At 29.2% G+C, this 20,970-nt stretch overlaps 1 protein-coding gene across 2 annotated transcripts in view; it reads right to left on the bottom strand.

The window, feature by feature from the left end:
* Nucleotides 1–20,970, bottom strand: part of LOC107439278 (uncharacterized) — a 107,981-nt gene that overhangs the window by 6,937 nt on the left and 80,074 nt on the right. For both annotated transcript variants that reach the window (XM_016051811.3, XM_071187819.1), the window contains exons 6-7: nucleotides 3,436–3,867; nucleotides 1,957–2,198 (exon numbers count right to left, since the gene is read on the bottom strand). In XM_016051811.3, the coding sequence (XP_015907297.2) occupies nucleotides 1,957–2,198; nucleotides 3,436–3,867 (674 nt within the window). The remainder of the gene's footprint in view (nucleotides 1–1,956; nucleotides 2,199–3,435; nucleotides 3,868–20,970) is intronic.

Here is a 20,970-nt window from a genome sequence, read left to right as displayed (position 1 = left end):
TGCACATCGATGAAAGTGGTGTCCGTTCATTAGATTTGCCAAATTACAGAGAAGGCAGCCAGAATAGAAAAGATTCGAATACGATAGAGATGCTCTTTCATACAGATGACAAAACTAGGCCACAGCTAGCCTCCTTTTTCTTCAAACTAAAAATATTAAACCTTGTCTTCTTTGAATCCTATAAAGGATTTGAGAGATGCATTCTGAAATACCTTGCTGCCCTCCCTCAAACTCAAATTAAAACCAAGTACTTGCAACTCATCCAAATTCTGGTAATTGGGTGGCATGTGTGGCTGCTAAATATTTTTATAAAGCATTTAAACCATTTCATTACAGTATAGAATTAAACTGATTTAATAATTTTATGGTGTACACTGTTAACATAAAAGTAAAAATTAATGTTTTTTCTTGAACAATAGAAATGGTTTTTATCTCCATATTGCATTCTTTCCTTTTAACCCTATCATAACCTTCATTTCAGGTTATGATAGGGTTATGATATGACTCTTAGGTTCATTAAAATCTTTTTTTATTTTTTTAATTTCATAATATCAATAACAACTGCACTTGCTTAGGCCCTGAGTTAAAAAATAAATTTAAAAAAAACAAACAATCCAAATGCCCAAGTGATTGTAAAGGTCAACTTAACATCTTTACTTCATATATTTATTATTATATATACTAAAAGTATAAAATTATGACACATGAAGATTCAGATATCTTATGATTTGTCTGAGAAAAAGATGCAAAAAATATCAATCACTTTAAAAAAAATAATTTAATTAGCATTTATAATTCGCAATCTAAAAAAAACTATTGCTGTTTAGTTGCTGTATTCAGACTAATTTTTAAACCATGTTTGTAGGTAACAGATCAAATGCAAAGTAAAGGAATTAATTAGTTTTTAAAAAGTGGGGGCTTCTGTTCATCAAAATCATAATTAATCTTATGAGTTTATAACTTTAATGCAATGCAGTCATATTGAAAGCCTAATGATAATCATTTTGTTTTAGTCTCTGGGAGAACTAGATTTAAAAAGCATTTAAACATGCAAATTTTTTGTCATTATATTTCTAGGGTTATAAGAATAAGTAATAAACTGAAATATTAAAAAATACTTCAATAAAATTCTATTATTTATATAAAATAAACAGCTAGTCGACATTGCATACTTAAAAAAATTTTGACAACTATAATTCTCAGATTTTTTTTTCCTTGGAGAATGCGTTTGTACCTATTGTAAAAAAAGGATACAATTTTAAATAAAATAAAGATATTAGTTATGTACCCATATACTTTTTTTTCTTAATTTTGAAAAAATTCCTCAAAATAAATTTACACAATGTGTTTTTTTTATTCACCCAAAAATTAATGTCAATACTAACATTAACTTAAAACTTTATGTGTATTGCCATTCAAAACTTTATATAAACTTCTTAAAATAGAGAACATGAACACTTTTTTCATAAATGCATTACAATTCTTTAGACCTTTCAATAAAGAAGAAAAGTATTTACCAAAAAGGCTGCTGTGAGCCAGGGAGGTTGTAAAAGTTAAGGTACCACAATTTCAAGATAAACAGCATATTTGTGGTAATATGTGTAATAAGTCAAAAATAATATTTTATGTTCTGGCATGAATCATAGTTTTTACATACATTCCTTGCATATTCTTTAAGACAGAATTATTCACTGTTAGAAAAGAATAATTAGAATAGACAGATTAATTAAGAATTCAATAATTGTTTTCTCTAAATCAAAAAGCATGTATGGGGAAAACGTACAAATGTTTCTGAGATGTTTTTCTACAATGTTTCTCTCATAGAGAAAAACCAATTCATTTTGATTGGAAACAACTAGGTTTAACCTCAATATGAGTTACAAGTCAACAGTTAAAGAATTAATAAAATATGAGAAAAATCAAAAAGAATTCAAATAAAAATGTTTGATATATTACCTCTCAGGAGGAGTTGGAGGAGAAGTGTTGGAGCTACTAGCTGCAACTTCTTCATTATCTTTTGTATTTTGACTACCACCTGAAGCTCCTGAGCATTCACCTGTTTCTGATGATGATGATGGAACAGAACAATCTGGCAATGATTGATTTGATCTTTTACTAAATCGATCTACTAATGAGTTCAAAGTATCACTTCGTGGAGGTGCAGTTGGAGTTTGAGTACTGTTCTCCAATGTATATTTCTGGAAAAAATATATAAAAAGTATATAGATTTAAAAAAAGCTAATGATGATCATTCAGCATTAAAATGGATTTTAAGAAATATGTTTATCTACAAAGCTTGAATTACTAGCAAACAAAATATTGTTTACCGTCACATGTACAAGTACTGAGATATAAAAAGCAAATTAAAAGTTGCGTAAGTTAAGAATATCAGCAAATAGCAAGGATTGTTTTTAATGATTTCACAATCGTGTCTACAGTGCAATAAGTAGTTTAAAAATAGGAAATATTTATATTTCTAAATATTTTGAAGAAATTAACATGTTATCTTAAAATATGAAAACTATGTTTATCTAGAATATCCATTCACATCCTTATGTTTAGAATGACATCAGCTGTGGTCGCAAAAAGGATATCAAGCAGAAATGAGCATATGTTTAAGTTTTAGATCACTGAGTTTAAACGCTTATAATATGAGCTTGAGATGATAGAATTTATTTTGTTTCAGACTGAATAAAAAAATACCTAATATATATGCCAGGTAAAAACTAAAAGCAAGGTAGTCTTAAAAAAAAGCAAAATAATCAACAACAAAAAATTTTCACACCAAAAAAATAAACAAAGAAACAACTACAGCAAACATAGGGACTGAGCCAGCTTGAGCTAAAGTACTAATTCATTACTTTCAGTAATTCCTCAGCATAAAGTATGGTATAATACAAGATACAAAAAAAAAATAATCGCTATAAATAGACACCTTGCTCACATGTTTCTCAAACTAAATGAGCATCTGTTTGGTCACGACTTCAAAAACTATCTCATAAAACACATGAGTAGTAAGAGGTGCTATGTAACTGATGGTAGTGTTATGCTAGTAATGAATGACAGTATAAAAATAAGAATCGGTGATAATCCCGCTGTACTATAGGAGGCAGAACATTGAGAGCCACAAGCAAGAAAATATACGTTAAAATATTATAATATGAGGAAGATCTCTGCGGGTAACAACTAGACTGTATATGAAACTTTAAATCGATTCTTTGTACAATTACCACACATTTATTCATTCTTTGCACACCCTAAAACCTCATTTTAGTAAAAACAGTTTTTGCCAGCCTAAACTAATCATATAATACACAATTTGAATTTTTAAAAAATTAAAAGATTAAAATCCTAAAAAAAAGTTTTACAAAATATCAGGTACAAGCATAATTAACAAAAAAGCTTTGTAAAATAAACTAATTATAAATTACTCACTTTAAATGGTTTAAAACCATATGACTTTGTTTCAGAAGAAACTCTCACATTTACATTAGTAGCATTATCACAACTGGAAACTTTACTTGTGCATTCATTTGGAGATCGTGTATTGTCTCTATGGTCATCTCCTAAGACATTTTCTTGAACTACATCTAAATTTTTCTGCATTAATGGTTTGTCTTTGATTTGTTTGCAAGAGTTTACATCAGCAGGAGATATATTTTCTTCACTACTACTGCAAGCTCCTAATGAGGACCAAGAATCTAGTGGGAAATTATTTTGCTTTAATCTACTAGAATTGGTAGCTGGTTGTTGAAGACTATTGTTAGAAGATTCACTAGAAGTAGAAGATATTGACTGATTGCACAATTCCATTGTTGAACTAGTTATTGAGTCATTCTGCTTGAATTTTTCCATGAGCTTCTTTGACTGTAAAAATTAACAAGATTAAAATTTTTACACAAAAAATTATAAACAAGGAAGGCCATTTTCTATTCACTTATAAAATTAAAGGCTGCCAATATCAGGAAAAATGTCAATTATCTCCAACTTTAACTCATAATTATAAGATTTCAAAGCTTGATTAAGTTTATAATACATTTCTTTTGAATAAGTTGGTAGCTGGTAATTATTGAGGACTATTGTTAGAAGATTCACTAGAAGTAGAAGATCTTAAAAATAAAAGTAGAAGAAATATTTTAAAGTTTTTTTTTCTTTTGAAAACTCAAAAAATTTTGAACAATACTTGAACACAATTACTTAAAAACATTTACCAAACACGAGATAGTAAAAAGGAAGAAAAAGAGGAAAAAAGCATGTGAAATTTTTAAAAAATGCGTCAGAAAAACGATACAGAAAATATGTGAGCAGCGTTAGCTAATAACAATTTACAGTAACTTAATTAAACTTTTAAAATAGCATTGACATATGACTAATAATCAACAGGTTAGGAAAAACAGAGCTCAAAAAATGCTTAAATTATTACATTAATTTTCCCACTAGATTCTAACTTTTAAATTCCATATTACTCACAAAATAAGCTATGTAACAATTTATGACACAAACTTGTTAAACTGTATTGTACTTCAATCAAAAACAACAATGAGTAAGCAAAAATTAAAAAACAATTCAACAATTGTATAATTAGTCATTTGATCAAAACAATGATTCTTTTCATCACTTTGAGCTATTATTTTTAATAACATAAGACAATTTTAGTAATAAATTATTTTAGAACAATAGTTTGTAAATTATGCTATCATTCTTAAAACTTAATGAATAATTTAAAATTATTTCTTATAAAAAATATCACCAATGTGACGAGAATTTTCCACTTAGATGAAAATTATCAGAATCTAGAAATAATTCTCAATTTTATTAAATTTTAATGAGCCCAGATAACGCAGTTTAAATATTGAAAATTGCTTCTTAAATATAGGAAAATTAGATCACAAACGCTTTTTAATTTCATTAAACTGTCTTTTTTCTTTTTGACGCTTTACGCCATTTTCAGAATTAACATAGATGGCGCTGGCTAAAGAAAGGTAAAAATTGACCCAACAGTCTTGGAAAACTGTTATAAACACAGAAAAGTTACATAAATAGCATATTATACGCAAAATACCGTTATTTCATGCGACGTCAGAGCATTCGAAAAATAGTCTTAAAAATAAAAATTATTTTAGATGTATCGGTTTTCATACTGTTTGTGTTGGCTCTCTGTTTAATGACTTTGTAAGAAAGTTCGTTCTTATTAACAGAATTTGTGGAAAAATAACATTTAGAAACCTTTCATCCTTTCACACTTCGGCAGGCTTAGGACTTTTAACTTATATCGTAACATATATAGTTACATCGTTAACTTATATCGTTAGTGTGTTTAAAAAATGAGCTTATTTTATTTTATGCACAAATTATATTAATGCAAAACAAAATAAAATTTAAAAAAAAAATCTAAATTTATTGATTATTAATTTAATATGAAATTATGAATTGCGATCTTGCTTTACTATCTTTTTCTTCCAATTTTTCAAACATATCAAATTCAAAGGTCAATTTTGCAAATGACTGTCGATATTTTCAACGTGAGGTGTAAGTGTCGCGATAATCCATTCTGGGTTACCCATATTTTCAAATAAATTATAAAAACTTAAATTACTTTATTTTAATAACAAACGACAAAACATATATTGCGTTACTGTCAATACATTTGCGATCGAATAGCATTATTATTCATTCATCGACCCCTAATCGAACAACCTAGATTGGATCGACACCAACTTATACTATATTGACCTCCAGTAGTCGATATCAACCACTTTGGCAACCAGAACATCTTCCCTTTCATTAACCCCATTACAATAAAACTTGTTTCCGTTTCTTCTCACAGAAAATCAATTTGTTGAGATAAAAAATTTATTTAAGAAAAATAAATAAAATACACACTAAAAATTTTGTCCGTAAACAAAGGCATAATATTCCTTAAATATAGGCAGATTTTTTCTAATATGAATGGAGCCGAAATTGCAATATACCGTCTTTAAATACAGGCTGTCGTTAAGTGAAGGGCATTAAACGGAAACAACTGTATTACTTAATATTTAAAATATATTATTAAAAATATATTATAAAAAATATATCATTAAAAATAAAGCTACCTATTACTTTTTTTTAAAAATAAATCACAATTAGTTTTAACTTACAATATTGCTCTGTGACAGAAAACATAATTAAATATTCAGTATCTTTCTTTAGACAGGTTATAAATTATGAATTGTAAAATGTTTGAACTTCCAAAATCTGAGAAGAGAAATTATTTTCAGCTTCTACAATGAATTGTATACAGCTAAATTAAAGCACTTCATGGTGAGTATTTAAAAAATTGAAATAAAATATATACTATGTATTTTGTATGTATGTATTTGGTATGTATTTTGAAAAATATACTATGTATGTATTTGGTATGTATTTTGAAAAATATATTAAAAAATTTTATCATCATAACAAATGAGTTGCTAATATGGGAGATCGGAATTTTTTAAACAAATGCATCAATAAAATGCGTTTTAAAAACACGATATAAACATATAAAAACATTACACATATATATATATTGAGAAAGTTCAATACAACTACCATGTGTTAAGACTTTTTTTTAACCGGAGCTGTAACACGAATTAAATAATAGAACAGTTAATTATACGCAAAATTTTAACCTCGATGTACATACTACAATTATAAATATTAATTCTTCAAATTTTAATCTAAAGCCATATTTACGTACTAAAAACTAAGAAATAAAACTTAAAAATGAACTTTATAATTTTTTTAAAATAGAAACTTAATATCTTGTGTACCAATTAAGTATTGAAATATGCCTAATGCATCAAGCTTCATAAAAATATTGAAAATTTTTGGAAAAGATTAATTTAAGCAAATTTTTTATTTACATGTAATGAAAAATACATCGTACACTACAAATTTTTAAATATATTTCTTATGTTAAATTTTTGATCACAAATACGATTTGGAACAAATGTCTTTGGAAAATATACAGTATCCATAAAAGAAAAAAACTGAACAAGTGTATTAATTTTCATTTATTTATTTTTTTTACTATTTTTTCCGGCGATTTTCTTTTGTTATAAACATCAAACAGATAACTATAGAACACTTCCTCAATAGCACATTACTTTTGACTATACGATACATACGTAATAAACAAACTTGACAGAAAAAAAAGTTATCCTTATTTAAGTTAAGTCTTAAACAAAGCGTGAAGATAAGGGAATAATAAAAGTAATTTTATATAGAAAAAGAAGAGAATAAGTTGAATTGGGGATGTACAGAGAAAGAAATATAAACCTCCAGAGAAATGTCCCGGAGAGATTTTTTTTTTTTTAAAAAAAAAGGAAGTAGAAAAAACTAACTATCTAGGGGGTATTACTGAAAACACGAATAAGAAACTAATAGGATAGGAATACTAGACAAGTTCAAGAATCCCTTTTGAAGAAAGACGTCTCCCCAGAGTTGAACTTTAGTGGATTTTATGAAAGGTTTGCAAGCTGATATATTAATGGGATTGGTATCTATAGCAACAAAAATTTAATTTATTTTTATACAAGAGGGAGATACCCATACTTGATGCAAGACACAAAACAACGCATTTGCAAAACATTTTGTTGCGTATGTGATGAGCCACAAAATTTACATCCACTAAAAACATTTTTTTTTTCATTAACGAATTGTTAAACATAAAACAATTAACTGTTTTATAATTATAAAAAAGATGGTAATTAATTTATTTAGTCTATTTATAGTTATATTGGTTTGACCTATTATACACTATAAATATTAATAAGATCTGCATAAATATCATTAAGAATTTATTTTCACACTACACTGTAAAACTGTGGTATAATATCTCTCCGAATTTGATGTTGAACAACCCTTAAAGTCTTGTGAAAGAACGCTTTTTTCAAGTTAAGATCAAATCGAGCTTTCATATACAATTTAAAGGATATATGAAAGTTCCTAACATCGCAAATGCAAAACATTTGCAACAAGATCACATGCCTTTTCACCATAAGCTGAATATTTTCTCTTCCGAAAACTCCGATGTNGATTTACTAATTTTAATTTAATTGTATTTAAACATGCCTTCAAAATAAAATACAGTTACACCAAAAAATAAATATGAAGTTATTTAACATTTCAACTTACTAGAACGTTAAATCAATGAGAACCCTGAGCTTGCTTCTTTGCAATGAGACGGTTCCATCTGGGGGGTAATCGGAGACAATGACACCCGAAGTGTGTTGTTTATTCCGATGCTTTGTTTTGGTTTCTGTTATTGCAGAAAATCCCGCTTCACACAGATAGGTTGTCGGAAATGGCAACAAGGATTTAAGTGCTGTGGTGGCAATCTCGGGGTGTTCTGCCATGACTTTAATCCAGAACACCGGCAGAACGTAGTTTTAAGGCCCCCGTCATTTGCAATCTCCAGCAGGTGATCTTCTTCTTGCACAGACATGCTAGATTCGCCCGATTTGTTGACAAATGGGTCGCAGATCCATTCCTTACCAGATATTTTTAATTTGGGGTATGAAACAAGGAATTTAAATTCAGTTTCAATGAAATGAGCCACCCGGTATCGTTTGATCCACGGACCGGGGATTGGGGAACACTGTTCTAGACTATACTTCATATGCCACTCTAATATTATGTCTAAAGTGTATCATACAATGCTTACGTCCTTAAAAACACTTATCCAACATTGATTAGTATGAAGATATATTCAGTGTGCCAATTTATGTTATGAAGAAAGAAAGCCAAGGGTGCCAATTTTATGAAGATAGGAGGAGGATTTCAGAGTGCCCATTTATGTTGGTGATGAGATGATCGTAATCTCAGGGGTGGTTGGAAGTTGTGTATTTTTGAGCAATTGAAGAATTGATGTTGAAAACAGAAGATGGTGAAAACAGAAGAAGATGAAAATAATACTTGAACTGGATCAGAATTAATAAAAAAGGCTTTTATTTAGTATATAGTATTTGTAGAGCTCGAGATACAAAACTAAATATTATCCATAAATTTCAGTTGAATCAGTTTTGCATAGTAATATTAAAATAGGTCAGGCCATGGGAGACAATCCCCACGACCTGCCTAGTCAAAAGCCAAATTAAAAAGTACATGTAATTTGTTCCGATCGGACACAGGAGAAGCATGGGATGGAGATCCAAAATTGGCGATTTATTAAAATATAGCATAGCCAAAACAAAGCCAACCAGCAATCAATATGGGTTTAAAAGAATACCTTGGCGATCACGAGTCGCCAACAAATTTATGTGAATTAATATAACCATACAACTGAAACATTTTAGCCGTTGGAAAATTAGAATAAAAAGTTATAAATAGATTTTTGTTTTCGATTAGAGGCGACAGTGAATTTATATGTCTGCATAATAATGAAATAAAAAGAAAGTATCCGGTTACATTAATCTAGAAGAGAAGAAATAAATATTTTATGTTCGTTTAAAAAGATTATGTTTGTGATTTATTTTAAATGTAATTCTATTAATAAAAAATCAGCTTAAGTAATGAAAGATATTTTAAAAGATCAAAAATAAATATGTGTATGCCAATTCTGGCATCACAGACCAAATCGAGCTTTCATATACAATTTAAAGGATATATGAAAGCTCCTAACATCGCAAATGCAAATCATTTGTAACAAGATCACATGCCTTTTCACCATAAGCTGAATATTTTCTCTTCCGAAAACTCCGATGTTATAGCTTTTTGATTTCGTCGATAATTGTTTACAATCGATAACGAGTTGGCGAGTATTTGTGGCGTTCTTCAATGTTGCTTTTCATCTGCAGAAACTAAAGTTTGCCGTTAAAAATATGTATGAATGGTTTTAGTTGAGTAATAAGGAAATTTATATTTTAATTTTCAAGTCTCTGTAAATTGTATTAAATAATTTTATAATGTATGCCACTCCTGCTCTGCTTAGCCCAGTTTGAACTCGTCTTAATAATCTCTTTGCTACGCGTATGTTTGATTTATAAACTAATTTTATTTTAAGAATGAGTATATGTATGCAACCTAAATTACTGATTTTTACTTTAGATTGTAGTGTAAAAATAACTTATATGATTATTGATTCATATGTGTGTCATATCTTACTGCAATTACAAATTTTAGTGCTACTAAATAACAAAAAAGGTGGTTAATGGTGGCTACTTTAAACCAAGTAGTGTAAAGAACAACATACTAGGTGTTTCACAGCACCAGAAACTATCCTTGGGTTTTGGTGATGAGCAACACCACTTTAGTATAAAGTTGTTGTCCCTATTTTTGGCGTTCAGATATACAAACGTTTTTTAGGAGAATATCCAAGCCTGAAACAAGGCACAAAACAACGCATTTGCACAATATTTTGTGGCTAATCTATTAGTTTTCCGACACGGAGTGTTTGGAGCCCGCTCCAAACTATTCTGACGATGCAGTTCGAAAATTCAGTGAAAAGTTAAATCGGTTTTCATTTTAAAAGAAGAGAGGAGATATTATTTCCTTCTCATTTTGTTATAAATAAACGATTTTTTTTTGTGGGGGGGGGGTAGAATTCAAATGTTTTTAAAGAAATATTTTCCTACGCTGCCCCGATAATACTTTTTGTTAATTTTCCATCTAACTAAAAATTAACATAAAATATACCTTTGGAAATTGAGAATTTGATAGGTACATTTACTGCAGAACGAAAAAACCACATACAGTAGGAATGTTCCCTAAGTTTGCAAAATGAATTGTGAATTGTATTTTATTATTCTTTGATTGTTTAACTTTCTTTTATCGTAGTTTAATTTTTTGAAAGAAATATTTAAAATATTGTAGAAAGAAATATTAGTAAATAAAAAATTATGAGGACACTTGAAAATTACGAATTGCATCAATCGAAAAATCAACAGTTAAATGATTAACAGTCAAACGAGTAACTTAAAGAAATTCGAAGCGGGCTCCAAAGCTTCATATTGCGAAACAAACCCAATGTGAATTATAAAATTTACATCCAATAAAAACATCTAATCGTTTTTTAAAAATGAAAACTAACAATTTTTTTAATTCTAAAAATTATGATAATTGATTTTTTAGTCTATTTATACTTTTATTAATGTGGTCTATAACACACTACAAATATTAATAGGTTTTCAGATAAACAGATAACAAGATAGCTGATTTAACTTTAGATAATTAAACTTACATCTTTGATACTCAAGAACTAATCATTCTAAGACTAACATTCATGGAAAAGCGCGTTTATTTTTTATGCCTCTTTTATTTTACTCATGTCATTCAGGTTATTTTATGTCAAAGAGATTAACGTAGCTTAAATGATATATGGATATACTTTTATTAAAATGTGGATAAGTGATAAAATCTACTTTTGCAATCTTTAAAGGTGTTAAATTGTAACGAAATATCCTGATTTCACTAAACTGACAAAATTTAGGGGTCTATTTGACGAATGTTTAGCATCTAGGGATAAACCAGTAATAATCCGACAAGAAATGTTGGATTAATAATTCACATCTACAAATAAAATCATAAGGGTAACATAAAGAAATTTTATTCCGAAATAATAGCTAATTCCTTTTTACATTTCAAAAAGAAATAAAAAAAAATTAAAAGAGGTTTCGCATTATTTTTTCAAAAAAAAAAATAATAAATAGCAGCAAAGTTTCCTCATTTATAATCGGTTTTTAGGAAAAGTATGGATTTGAAAAGCACAAATTACTACAAAATAATTTAATGGAAATATAACGTAAAAATTTTCTGGCATGAATCTTTAAAACTTAACAACGTAGATAGAATGAGAAATTATGCACTACATTATCTATCTTAGTCAGAAAATTTCTGTCTTTTTATATTTTCTAATTTCTTTTTGGATGCTTGCATAATTATTTCACAATAAAGCATAAGGCATTCAAAATTTAACGCAAGTTTTAATTTTTCGTGTAGTAAAATTAGATTAATCTTAAAACAAAAACAGAACTGCCTCCTACGAGGCTTCAGTCAGCTATAGTATTAAACTAATATAGAAAATTGCATCTGAATCCATGCTCAACTAGTTAATATATTTGTACCAGAAGATTTACTATTCTTATGAGACTTTTAAAATAAATTTGAAAATAAAACTTAGTTATTTTAAGCTAAGTATTTCGTAGTACAAATTTTGAATTTTCAGATAAAGACATGGGCCTAATGTATTATTTTTCTTTCTTTCATCTAGTTAGTATTTAACGTAAAGCGTAGTGCAAAAAATAAATAATTAAAAACAAGGATCTGAAAGTATATTCTTATACATTACAGTTATACATTACAAATAAAAACAAAAAAAGTCTTATTTTAGTATACTGATAAAATCATTTTATAGAAACAAAAATAAAACAACCCGAATTTCGTCAAGATCAAAAACAGCAAGGATAAAATTCCTAATCCAATTTATACGTGTTAATATATTACAAGTTTTATTTCCAGGAAATACTAAGCTTTGTTCCAAGTGAAGAAAAAACCCTCAGCTATACGAGCTCATATTCTTCGAACAAATCATAATCATTTCGGTATACTTATTAATACTACATCAATAATAAGAGAATCATATATGACATAATACCAGAAAAGTCTTTAAGCTTTATATGGATTACTAAAATGGCTCTAAACAAGTTCTATTGACCTTTTAGAGCAATCCTCTGCACTCTTTAACTATAATTAAGAGATCTAGGCACGTAAGCAAAGCGTTCACGAAGATCAACAGGTCTCTGTTATGCAAGATCCACATATCCCCTGGCAATTTTATTTTTCATCAGTTTAATCCTCTCCCTAGATACACGCACAACTTATTACGATCATAACTTTTCTTCTTTTATTTGCTCGACGACATCATGGGTTTAAAAATCTATTTTTTTACAAAGATAGGTGGGTCAAGTTTTAAATAATCATTTTAAACGTTTCTAATCATCTAAAAAATGACAAAAATATCAATTGTTGTAGTTTTATTTTAATTTTACAATAATTTTGATAGCTTTGAAGATAACATTTGATAACTTATTTGTTAAATACCTCTTCACTTGAAGCTATGTTTCAAGACTTGAAGCGTGACATGAACAAAATTCTGAATTTGAATCGCAAGAACAAGTGGATTTTAGCAATTAAATTTTAGTTTAATCAAGGAAAAACACTGTAAGTTGGATATAAAGTATCCATTTTATGATTTTTGGACAATTCATCAGTATGCAAATTCGAGAAATTTGGACTTAAAGTATAGATGTTCAATAGATTATATTAAAAATCGAAAATGTTCAATTTTTTCAGAGAATGCTTAAATATTTTTTTATCAATTAAAAAAAAAAGAATTTTTATAGCAATTAATAAAGTTGTTGCGATGCTGAAAGGCTTAAAGATCTTAAAACGCGAACATTTAACATTGGTTTTCGGTCTCTGGCAGTAAATAAAGACAATTCTAATGATTATAATAAAAATAATGTTTCTATTTTCAATGAAGTTAACCTGTACTCATTAGTTCAAGACATAAAAACAGTTAAGAAAGTTTAGTAGGTAATACGATTTATTATATTCAGGAATTAACACTTCGTAAGTATGAAATAAATCTCTAAATCCTGCGCTGTAAGATGCTGAATATGTATTCATAAATATTGATGATTAAGTATGCTAAGACGATTTTTTAGAGAACGACATTTAATTTATTTATTATGTTGATTAATACGATACGATGTTGATACGCTTAAATTTAAACTCCCGAGAAAAATATCGTCTCTAAGGTTTCCTATGAAATAAATCTACATATTCTGCATTGTAGGATGCTGAATCTGTATTCATAAATTATAATGATTAAACATGCTAAGACGGTTCTTTAGAGAACGATATTTGATTTATTTATTGATGTTGATTAATACGATACGATGTTGATTAGTAAGATACGATGTTGACATACTTAAACTCTCGAGAGACAACCATCTCTACAACTTTTTTGGGTTACGCATATACTTTCCACACTTTAAGATAGATTTTTCGTGTACAAAATGGTGACTGGTGCACACTAAATCTGTCGGGGACAGAAAGTCCTCCAAGTTCCCATAACAAATCAAAACCTCTGGGGGAACTGGATCGGAGATTGATCGTGCTCTGATTCAGGTCAAAATTACAATCTGCGGATGGATGGTGTGAATGCGCCATCCTTGAAAAATCGGATGTTACGTATGGATGTGGCAGGAATCAAATTCTTGGTCATAGATGGCGCCACTAGAAAACAAGAAAAGTGCACCCCTCTGCCATAAAATAGGCTTGTTAATATTGACAAGTGGCATAAGACAACAACAAGTTTGGGATACAAAAAAGGTTATCAATTCATTAAATCGCACATACACTTTACATACATGCATCGTATGCCATTTTAATACTTGTGTCTTGAGTCGACTTTTTACAATTTTTTTTTTGTATAAATCAGTAGTTCTAATTAATTTAAAAGCAATTTAATTAAAAAAAAAACAGACAACCTTCCTCTTAGTAAACTATATTGAACTTTTCTTAGTCTACAAATCCTTGAGAGAACGCTATACCACGAGAGAAGAGTCTCATGGCAAATTCCCTTTCACCAGCACACAAATGGGAAACCGGTGTCCTTTTCATAATAATTATTTTTATAATATTTTCTGAAGCTCTAATTACAAACAAAAATATATTTTGGTGCTTTTTAATCATAAAAAACAGCCTAACAGTTAATAAAAAGAAATCTGTTAGAATATTTGTATTATATTTTTATTAAAATATAAAATCCGAAAAAGTAGTTGGAAAAAAAATTTCATTGAATTCAAAAATTTATGAATAATTGATTTCATAAATTAAAAAAATTCAATGATAAATAGCTGTTTCTCTTAGATCTAAACAACTGCAAATTTGAAAATTTATCGTTTGGAAGATTTTACCTTTAACGCAGAAAAAGACACCGGTGTTTCACGCTGTATTTCATAAACATAAATTATTAAAATGTTAAATATAATATTTTTCACTTATTTTGACCTAAATTAATACAAAATAATGAAAAAATAAGGAGAATTAATTTAATAAAAATTCTGCGTCAAAGGGTTGACACATTGTAAGAAAAACGCAACACATAGAAATCGTAATGTGAATCATATGCGATCGTACAATTATGATTCGCAAAAAGGCAAATTGAATAGACAATGGAGTTAAATGAAACACGCCCAGCAAATTTTCCAACAGTATAAACTTGTTTCTAGTCGCTCACGGGATTTGACTGCACCAAGGCGGTCGAAGTCTGAACCATAGACGAGACCAGCAGCTGCATCATGAGAAAAAGGAAACGACACAAACTCGAATTCCTTTACTTCATATGAAAGAAAGTAGTTAGACAACCTAATGAGCCGGATGGGATTCCAGAAAAAAAAAAGCATTGAAAACAGAAGGTTAGGGAGGGAAGTAAGTGAGATGCAACGAGATGTTGGACGGAGACCATTAATGTAATAGTAGGTAGATAGATAAAAAAAAAAAAACCTGGTTATAGGTACGGGTTAGAAGTCACACAAGTGATAACGGTTGGTCTGGAATTTTCTTTTTTAACCTCACTCTATTTCCTTCCCTCCGAGCCATATTGATAGAGAGAAAAAGGATTTAGATAATGTTTTTTTAACTGAGTTAGATTTGAAAACGAAATTATAGATTTTCGACAAAAGTATGTTAAATTTCTAGCCTACATGAACAGAACTCAGTTTCTAGAATATCAAGAAACGAGCTTTGTTACTTTTTCCTAAAAGTTTCGCAATCACAAAAAAATTTATCAACAAAAAAACTTGGAGCTTGAAATAAAAACAATTGAACTATTAATTTTAGCATGGATTAAGATATTCTCGAAAGAGAAATCATCCATATAAGTTTTGTTTAATTAAAAGTTTTTTAAAGGTTATAAAGTGGAGTTAACGATAAAAAAAATACATCCGAACTAAAAAATAGTTGATCTAGAGGAAAGCTCTTTGGGGCTGTAAGCAACATATGCAAGAGTTCATCGATTCGTACACTTATTAGGGAAAAAGCCTGAGAAAATATTTTGGTAGCCTAAGATTAGACACAAAAGCATTAGACACAGGCGAAAAGCTTGAGAGTTTACTTTGTAGTCCACTCCCGAGATTTCTAGTGTCTCCTTTATCTACCACAAGGTATTTCAAATCTAAATCATATACCTACAAGCAAAGTTAGAAATCAGGTATTTTACAGAATGTTGAAAGCTGGCTGATAAGGTATGCAACGATTAATAACAAAACACATCGCCTGTGCATTCCATAGAATACCTATGAAAATGACAAACTGGCACAGTATGAAATGCAGCAGCTGTTGTACAAAATGTGCTGTTCTAAGGAATAAGCATTCTATAAAATGACTAGGATTCTATATAATGCCGGCGTTCTATACAATGCTGATAACCTGCATGCATAAATGCATTCTATCCTTGTCGAACGATAGTTTAATAGAGAAATTGCTGTAAATGATTACAGTTTAACATTTCTTATCCGGTCTAAGTTGAGTTAAAAAGAATAATACATTTGAAAATACATTTCCGAATATGTTAGCATTTAAAAACAGTCAACTAAAGTTTTTTATTTTATGTCTTGCATGAGAATTTTACACACCTCGACCATATTTTTACTTCTTGTTAATTTGATTGAGACGAGTTGAATAAAAATCATTATCATTTTCATACTAATTAACAACTGAAATCATACTTTTAATACACTAGAGAATTCATTGTTCCATTGTTTAATTCGTATCAGCCATTTATAATTGTAATTTAGTGAAATTAAATTTGAAAAATCACAATCATTATGTAAACCCTTGATTATAGAAAACTCCTGAAAGTATATTATTAAAGTATATGCAGTATATACAGTAAATTATTTTTTAACTGACAACTGGTTAACAGTTGACAGTTAAAAAATAATTTACTGTAACATACATAACTGGCAAAGATAATGCATGGGCTTGGTAGTTTAAAGTAATTTTCAGACTGCAACTTTTCTCTAGGTGGTTCAGGAAATTTTTTGAATACTATTTAATTTATGTAGCTACCTATAGATAGAATGACGACACAAATGATGACTTTTGCGAGGTGTGTGTGTATATATAAGTTATTAGCAGTCCAGCAGTCAAGCCGATTTTGAGTGTATGACTATCTATGTTGAACTCCGTAACTTTGCAATTTTGAACCCAATCCAGAAGACAAAGGAACTCCTGGATCAAGTATTGGGAGAAATTAGCCTTCGAGGAGGACTTTATGATAGAACTAGCCCGTATTTGCGTTACAGAAGAGAAAAACCACAAACCTCCCACGGTTAGCCTGATGGCGAGGGGATTTTAATTCATGATCTGTCTACCACTGAGGATATTTAACGCCAGCACTGTAGTCTGTGCGAGCCGGGAATGAAATTCGTATCTACCAGCCATCGCTGGGATTTGAACTCAGGTCACATCATTGGGAAAAAAAGCGCTCTGTCCTCTGAGCCAACACGGCAAATACCAATTGCATCTTTTAATACATATATTTGCCTCTAAATTTAATCTCATAAATTTTTTAACGACTGATGTTCCATAAAGAATTATAACAGCTTTTCAGAAGAGCAATTTTATAAGCAAAATTCTCTGTTATGTTTAAAATAGCAATATTAAAATATTTTAAACATTATAATATAATAAACATTAATATAATAAACATTAATATAAACAACAGCAATCAATGAACGATCCTTAGCCAAGAAATAAATGTAATGATCCAAACATTTGGTTGAGGGCCATAAAACCTATGAGAGTTGTTGAATATCGATAAATATAGGATGAAGAGAAGTCAAATAACCTAGAATTAAAAGTTCAAAAAAAAAAAATTTTTTTAATTTTTAAAAAAAATATTTTCTTATTGATAATGTTTTTAATCAGCGTCAATAGTTTAAAAATTCAGTAAATTATATCTTTTTGTACGCAAAGATACAAACACAGAAAATCAAACTAAACTTTTTTATTTTGAAGTAAATCATAAGCATTATTTCTATTAATAGTTATAGATACTATTGGTAGAATTTGACCTGTTTTCTTTACATTGGATATCAAAAGTTCTAACAGTATAATTAAAGCTGTTAAAATTTCATTGTACTGTTTACAAGCTAATTCATACAGTAAAACACTATACGATTGTAAAAACATTTTACACGATAATACATAAAATAACAAATAAAAAGAATGAATTTAACCAAAAGTTCCTTTAGCAAAAAATATCAAATACATCCTTTAATACAGTCAAACCCCGCTATAGTGAACCTTCAAGGGACCGAAATTTAAGTTCACTATAACCGGGTGTTCACTATACCCGTAACGCAGGCAATTTAACTAATGGTTCCCAAACTCCTCCCTTTTATTACACATTATTCAAATAAATGACTGAAAAATATTATGTAGTAGCAAAAAATGTGTTATTTTTCACTACTCTTCGTCTTGCGTACAAAAAAAATTAGTAATCCTCTATATATAAAAATTAGTAGCTGATAAGCAATCCTCTACATCAGTTATGAAACACTTCCCGACTCTCAGATAATTTTTCCTGAATTTCTGTTATTCCGTTTTTTAAGCCTGTCCAACCAGCCATTCGAGCACATGAAAGTAGTCTCATAAAATCACTTAGCAAATTTATCCACATTTGTCCAGATTGCGGCTTCTTCTAATGGTGAACCACTTCAGTAATGTTACTTCAACATCCTTGTGATCTGCTTTTCTCAACTTTTTTCTGCCATCTAAATTTTTTTCATGAGCAGAAATTATTAATTGCCCATTTTTCCATACGTTACAAACTTCAGATTTGGATAGTTTATATTCTCTGAAAATATCAGCAAAAAATCAGTCCGAAGACAGAAAAAAGTTCATTATATCCAACTTCCTCACTTTTTTGGTTCACTATATCAACAAAAAATAACATTACGCGTGTATAGCAAGGCACGGGATCGAACATTTGGTTCACTATATACGGGAGTTCACTATAAGCCGTGTTCACTATAGCGGGGTTTGACTGTATATATTTTTACCTCTAATTTCTAATCTGATAAATTTTTCCACGATTAATAGTTGTTTGATAAAGAATTATAACAACTATTTCGAAGAGCAATATTCTTATAAACAACAATCTATAAACGATCCTTAGCTGAGAAATATATATAATGATCCAAAAATATGGTATAAGGCCATAAAACCCATGCGAGTCGTTGAATATCAACAAATCTAGGATGAAGAGAAGTCGCATAACCTAGAGCGGTATGGCTGATTGATGACGAAACATAGTCAGTTATCAGGGCAGCATCAAGAAGGATGAAAAAGGTAGGTAGGTCATCTTTTATATGGTTCTAGCACTTCATGTTAGATATTCTTTGGTGTGAGAACGAACAAAAAATACACCTGTACTTAAAGGTTTGGTTTCTCAAATGTTATCCCAAGATGGAGTCTTTAATAGGTGATATGAAGAGCCAGGATTTTTAAAAAAAGAAAGAAGTTCAAAGGAAAAAGGTGGAATGTGAATATGAGAATGAAAGAAACATATGGATTGACGTAGTAATAGTATTTAAAGTTTCCAAATGATGAAAGAGCTAACCCTTTAACGCAGATGGGTTAACCGGTGTTTTTTTCATTTATTTTTTCTGAAGCTGTAATTACAAATAAAAATATATTTTGGAATTTTTCGATTATAAAAAAGTCTAATAGTTAGCAAAAAATCTGTTAGATTATCGGTATTATATTTGTACTAAAATATAAAATCTAAAAAAAGTAGGTAGTTTGAAAAAAAAATTTCATTCGCATTCAAAAATTTATCAATTTTGAAAATTAAAGAAATTAAAATGATGAATACCAGTTTCCATTAGATTTAAATAAGTTCAAATAAGTGCAAATTTGAACCATTGCTTGGAATAAAACTGCTTTTGGAAAATTTTACCTTTAACGCAAAAATAGCGGCATGCTGTACTTCATGACCATAAATTATTATAATGCTGAAAGAAATATTTTTCACTTATTTTGGCGAAAATAATACAAAAGTATGAAAAAGGCATAAAAAAATGTTTCATAACAATTCTGCATCAAAGGGTTAACTTAGTGCTGCATATAAGTAAAATTTAAAAAACATGAAAAAAAAGCAAATATCACAAAAATTGATATAAAATTGTTTCGGTTCTAAAATGAAATACCTTCTTCAGTATCGAAACATATAAAGAAAAACACACTGTGTCTGCTTTCATGAAATTACGAGAGATTTTGCACAGCGTTTGACGAACCTTAACAGTAACGCTTGCCTTATTTTCTACACCTTAGCGATACAACGCTTTGTAGGGAAATTTTTGCTCGTGCGCTATGAGCCCCCTATACTCTTAACGTTAGACTCGTAACGCTATGCAAAATCTCAATATTATTCGCGCTTTTTTTTTTCTTCAGATTTTTTAAACTTAAAAATTCAAGTTGTTGCATATAAAATGCTTTGAAACTAGCTTTAGAATTGCTTAGAAACTAGTAAAATTTTTATCAAAAATTTAAAATACTTGTAATGAAAATCTATTTTCTGGTTTAAACCCTAAACAAGAACAAATAAGCAATTTTTTTCGAAAAACAGATTTCAAGATTCTGGTTCAAAGCTTTATACAACACCCATAAATATTAACGACTTATATGTTCATACACTTGGATTCAGTGAATAATGTGTTTTTCTAACACATAACCTCTTCGAATTCCAACAAATTGACGCGAAAGAAGGCTCCACCCTTGAAACAGAATACCGGTAGGCTAAGTTAAAATGTGAGGAGGAGGCCTATAGTTTTCAAACACACCTAATGTGAAAAGTTAACATACGCTAAATAAACACAATAGCAATTATTACACTATATAGCTATAATCAAGAATGTAGGCCCCAACCAAAAA

This window comes from Parasteatoda tepidariorum, chromosome X1 (assembly GCF_043381705.1).
Source record: "Parasteatoda tepidariorum isolate YZ-2023 chromosome X1, CAS_Ptep_4.0, whole genome shotgun sequence".
Taxonomy (NCBI): Eukaryota; Metazoa; Arthropoda; class Arachnida; order Araneae; family Theridiidae; genus Parasteatoda; species Parasteatoda tepidariorum.
Note: the sequence above shows the minus strand (reverse complement) of the source record. Positions and strands in the feature narration are given on the sequence as shown.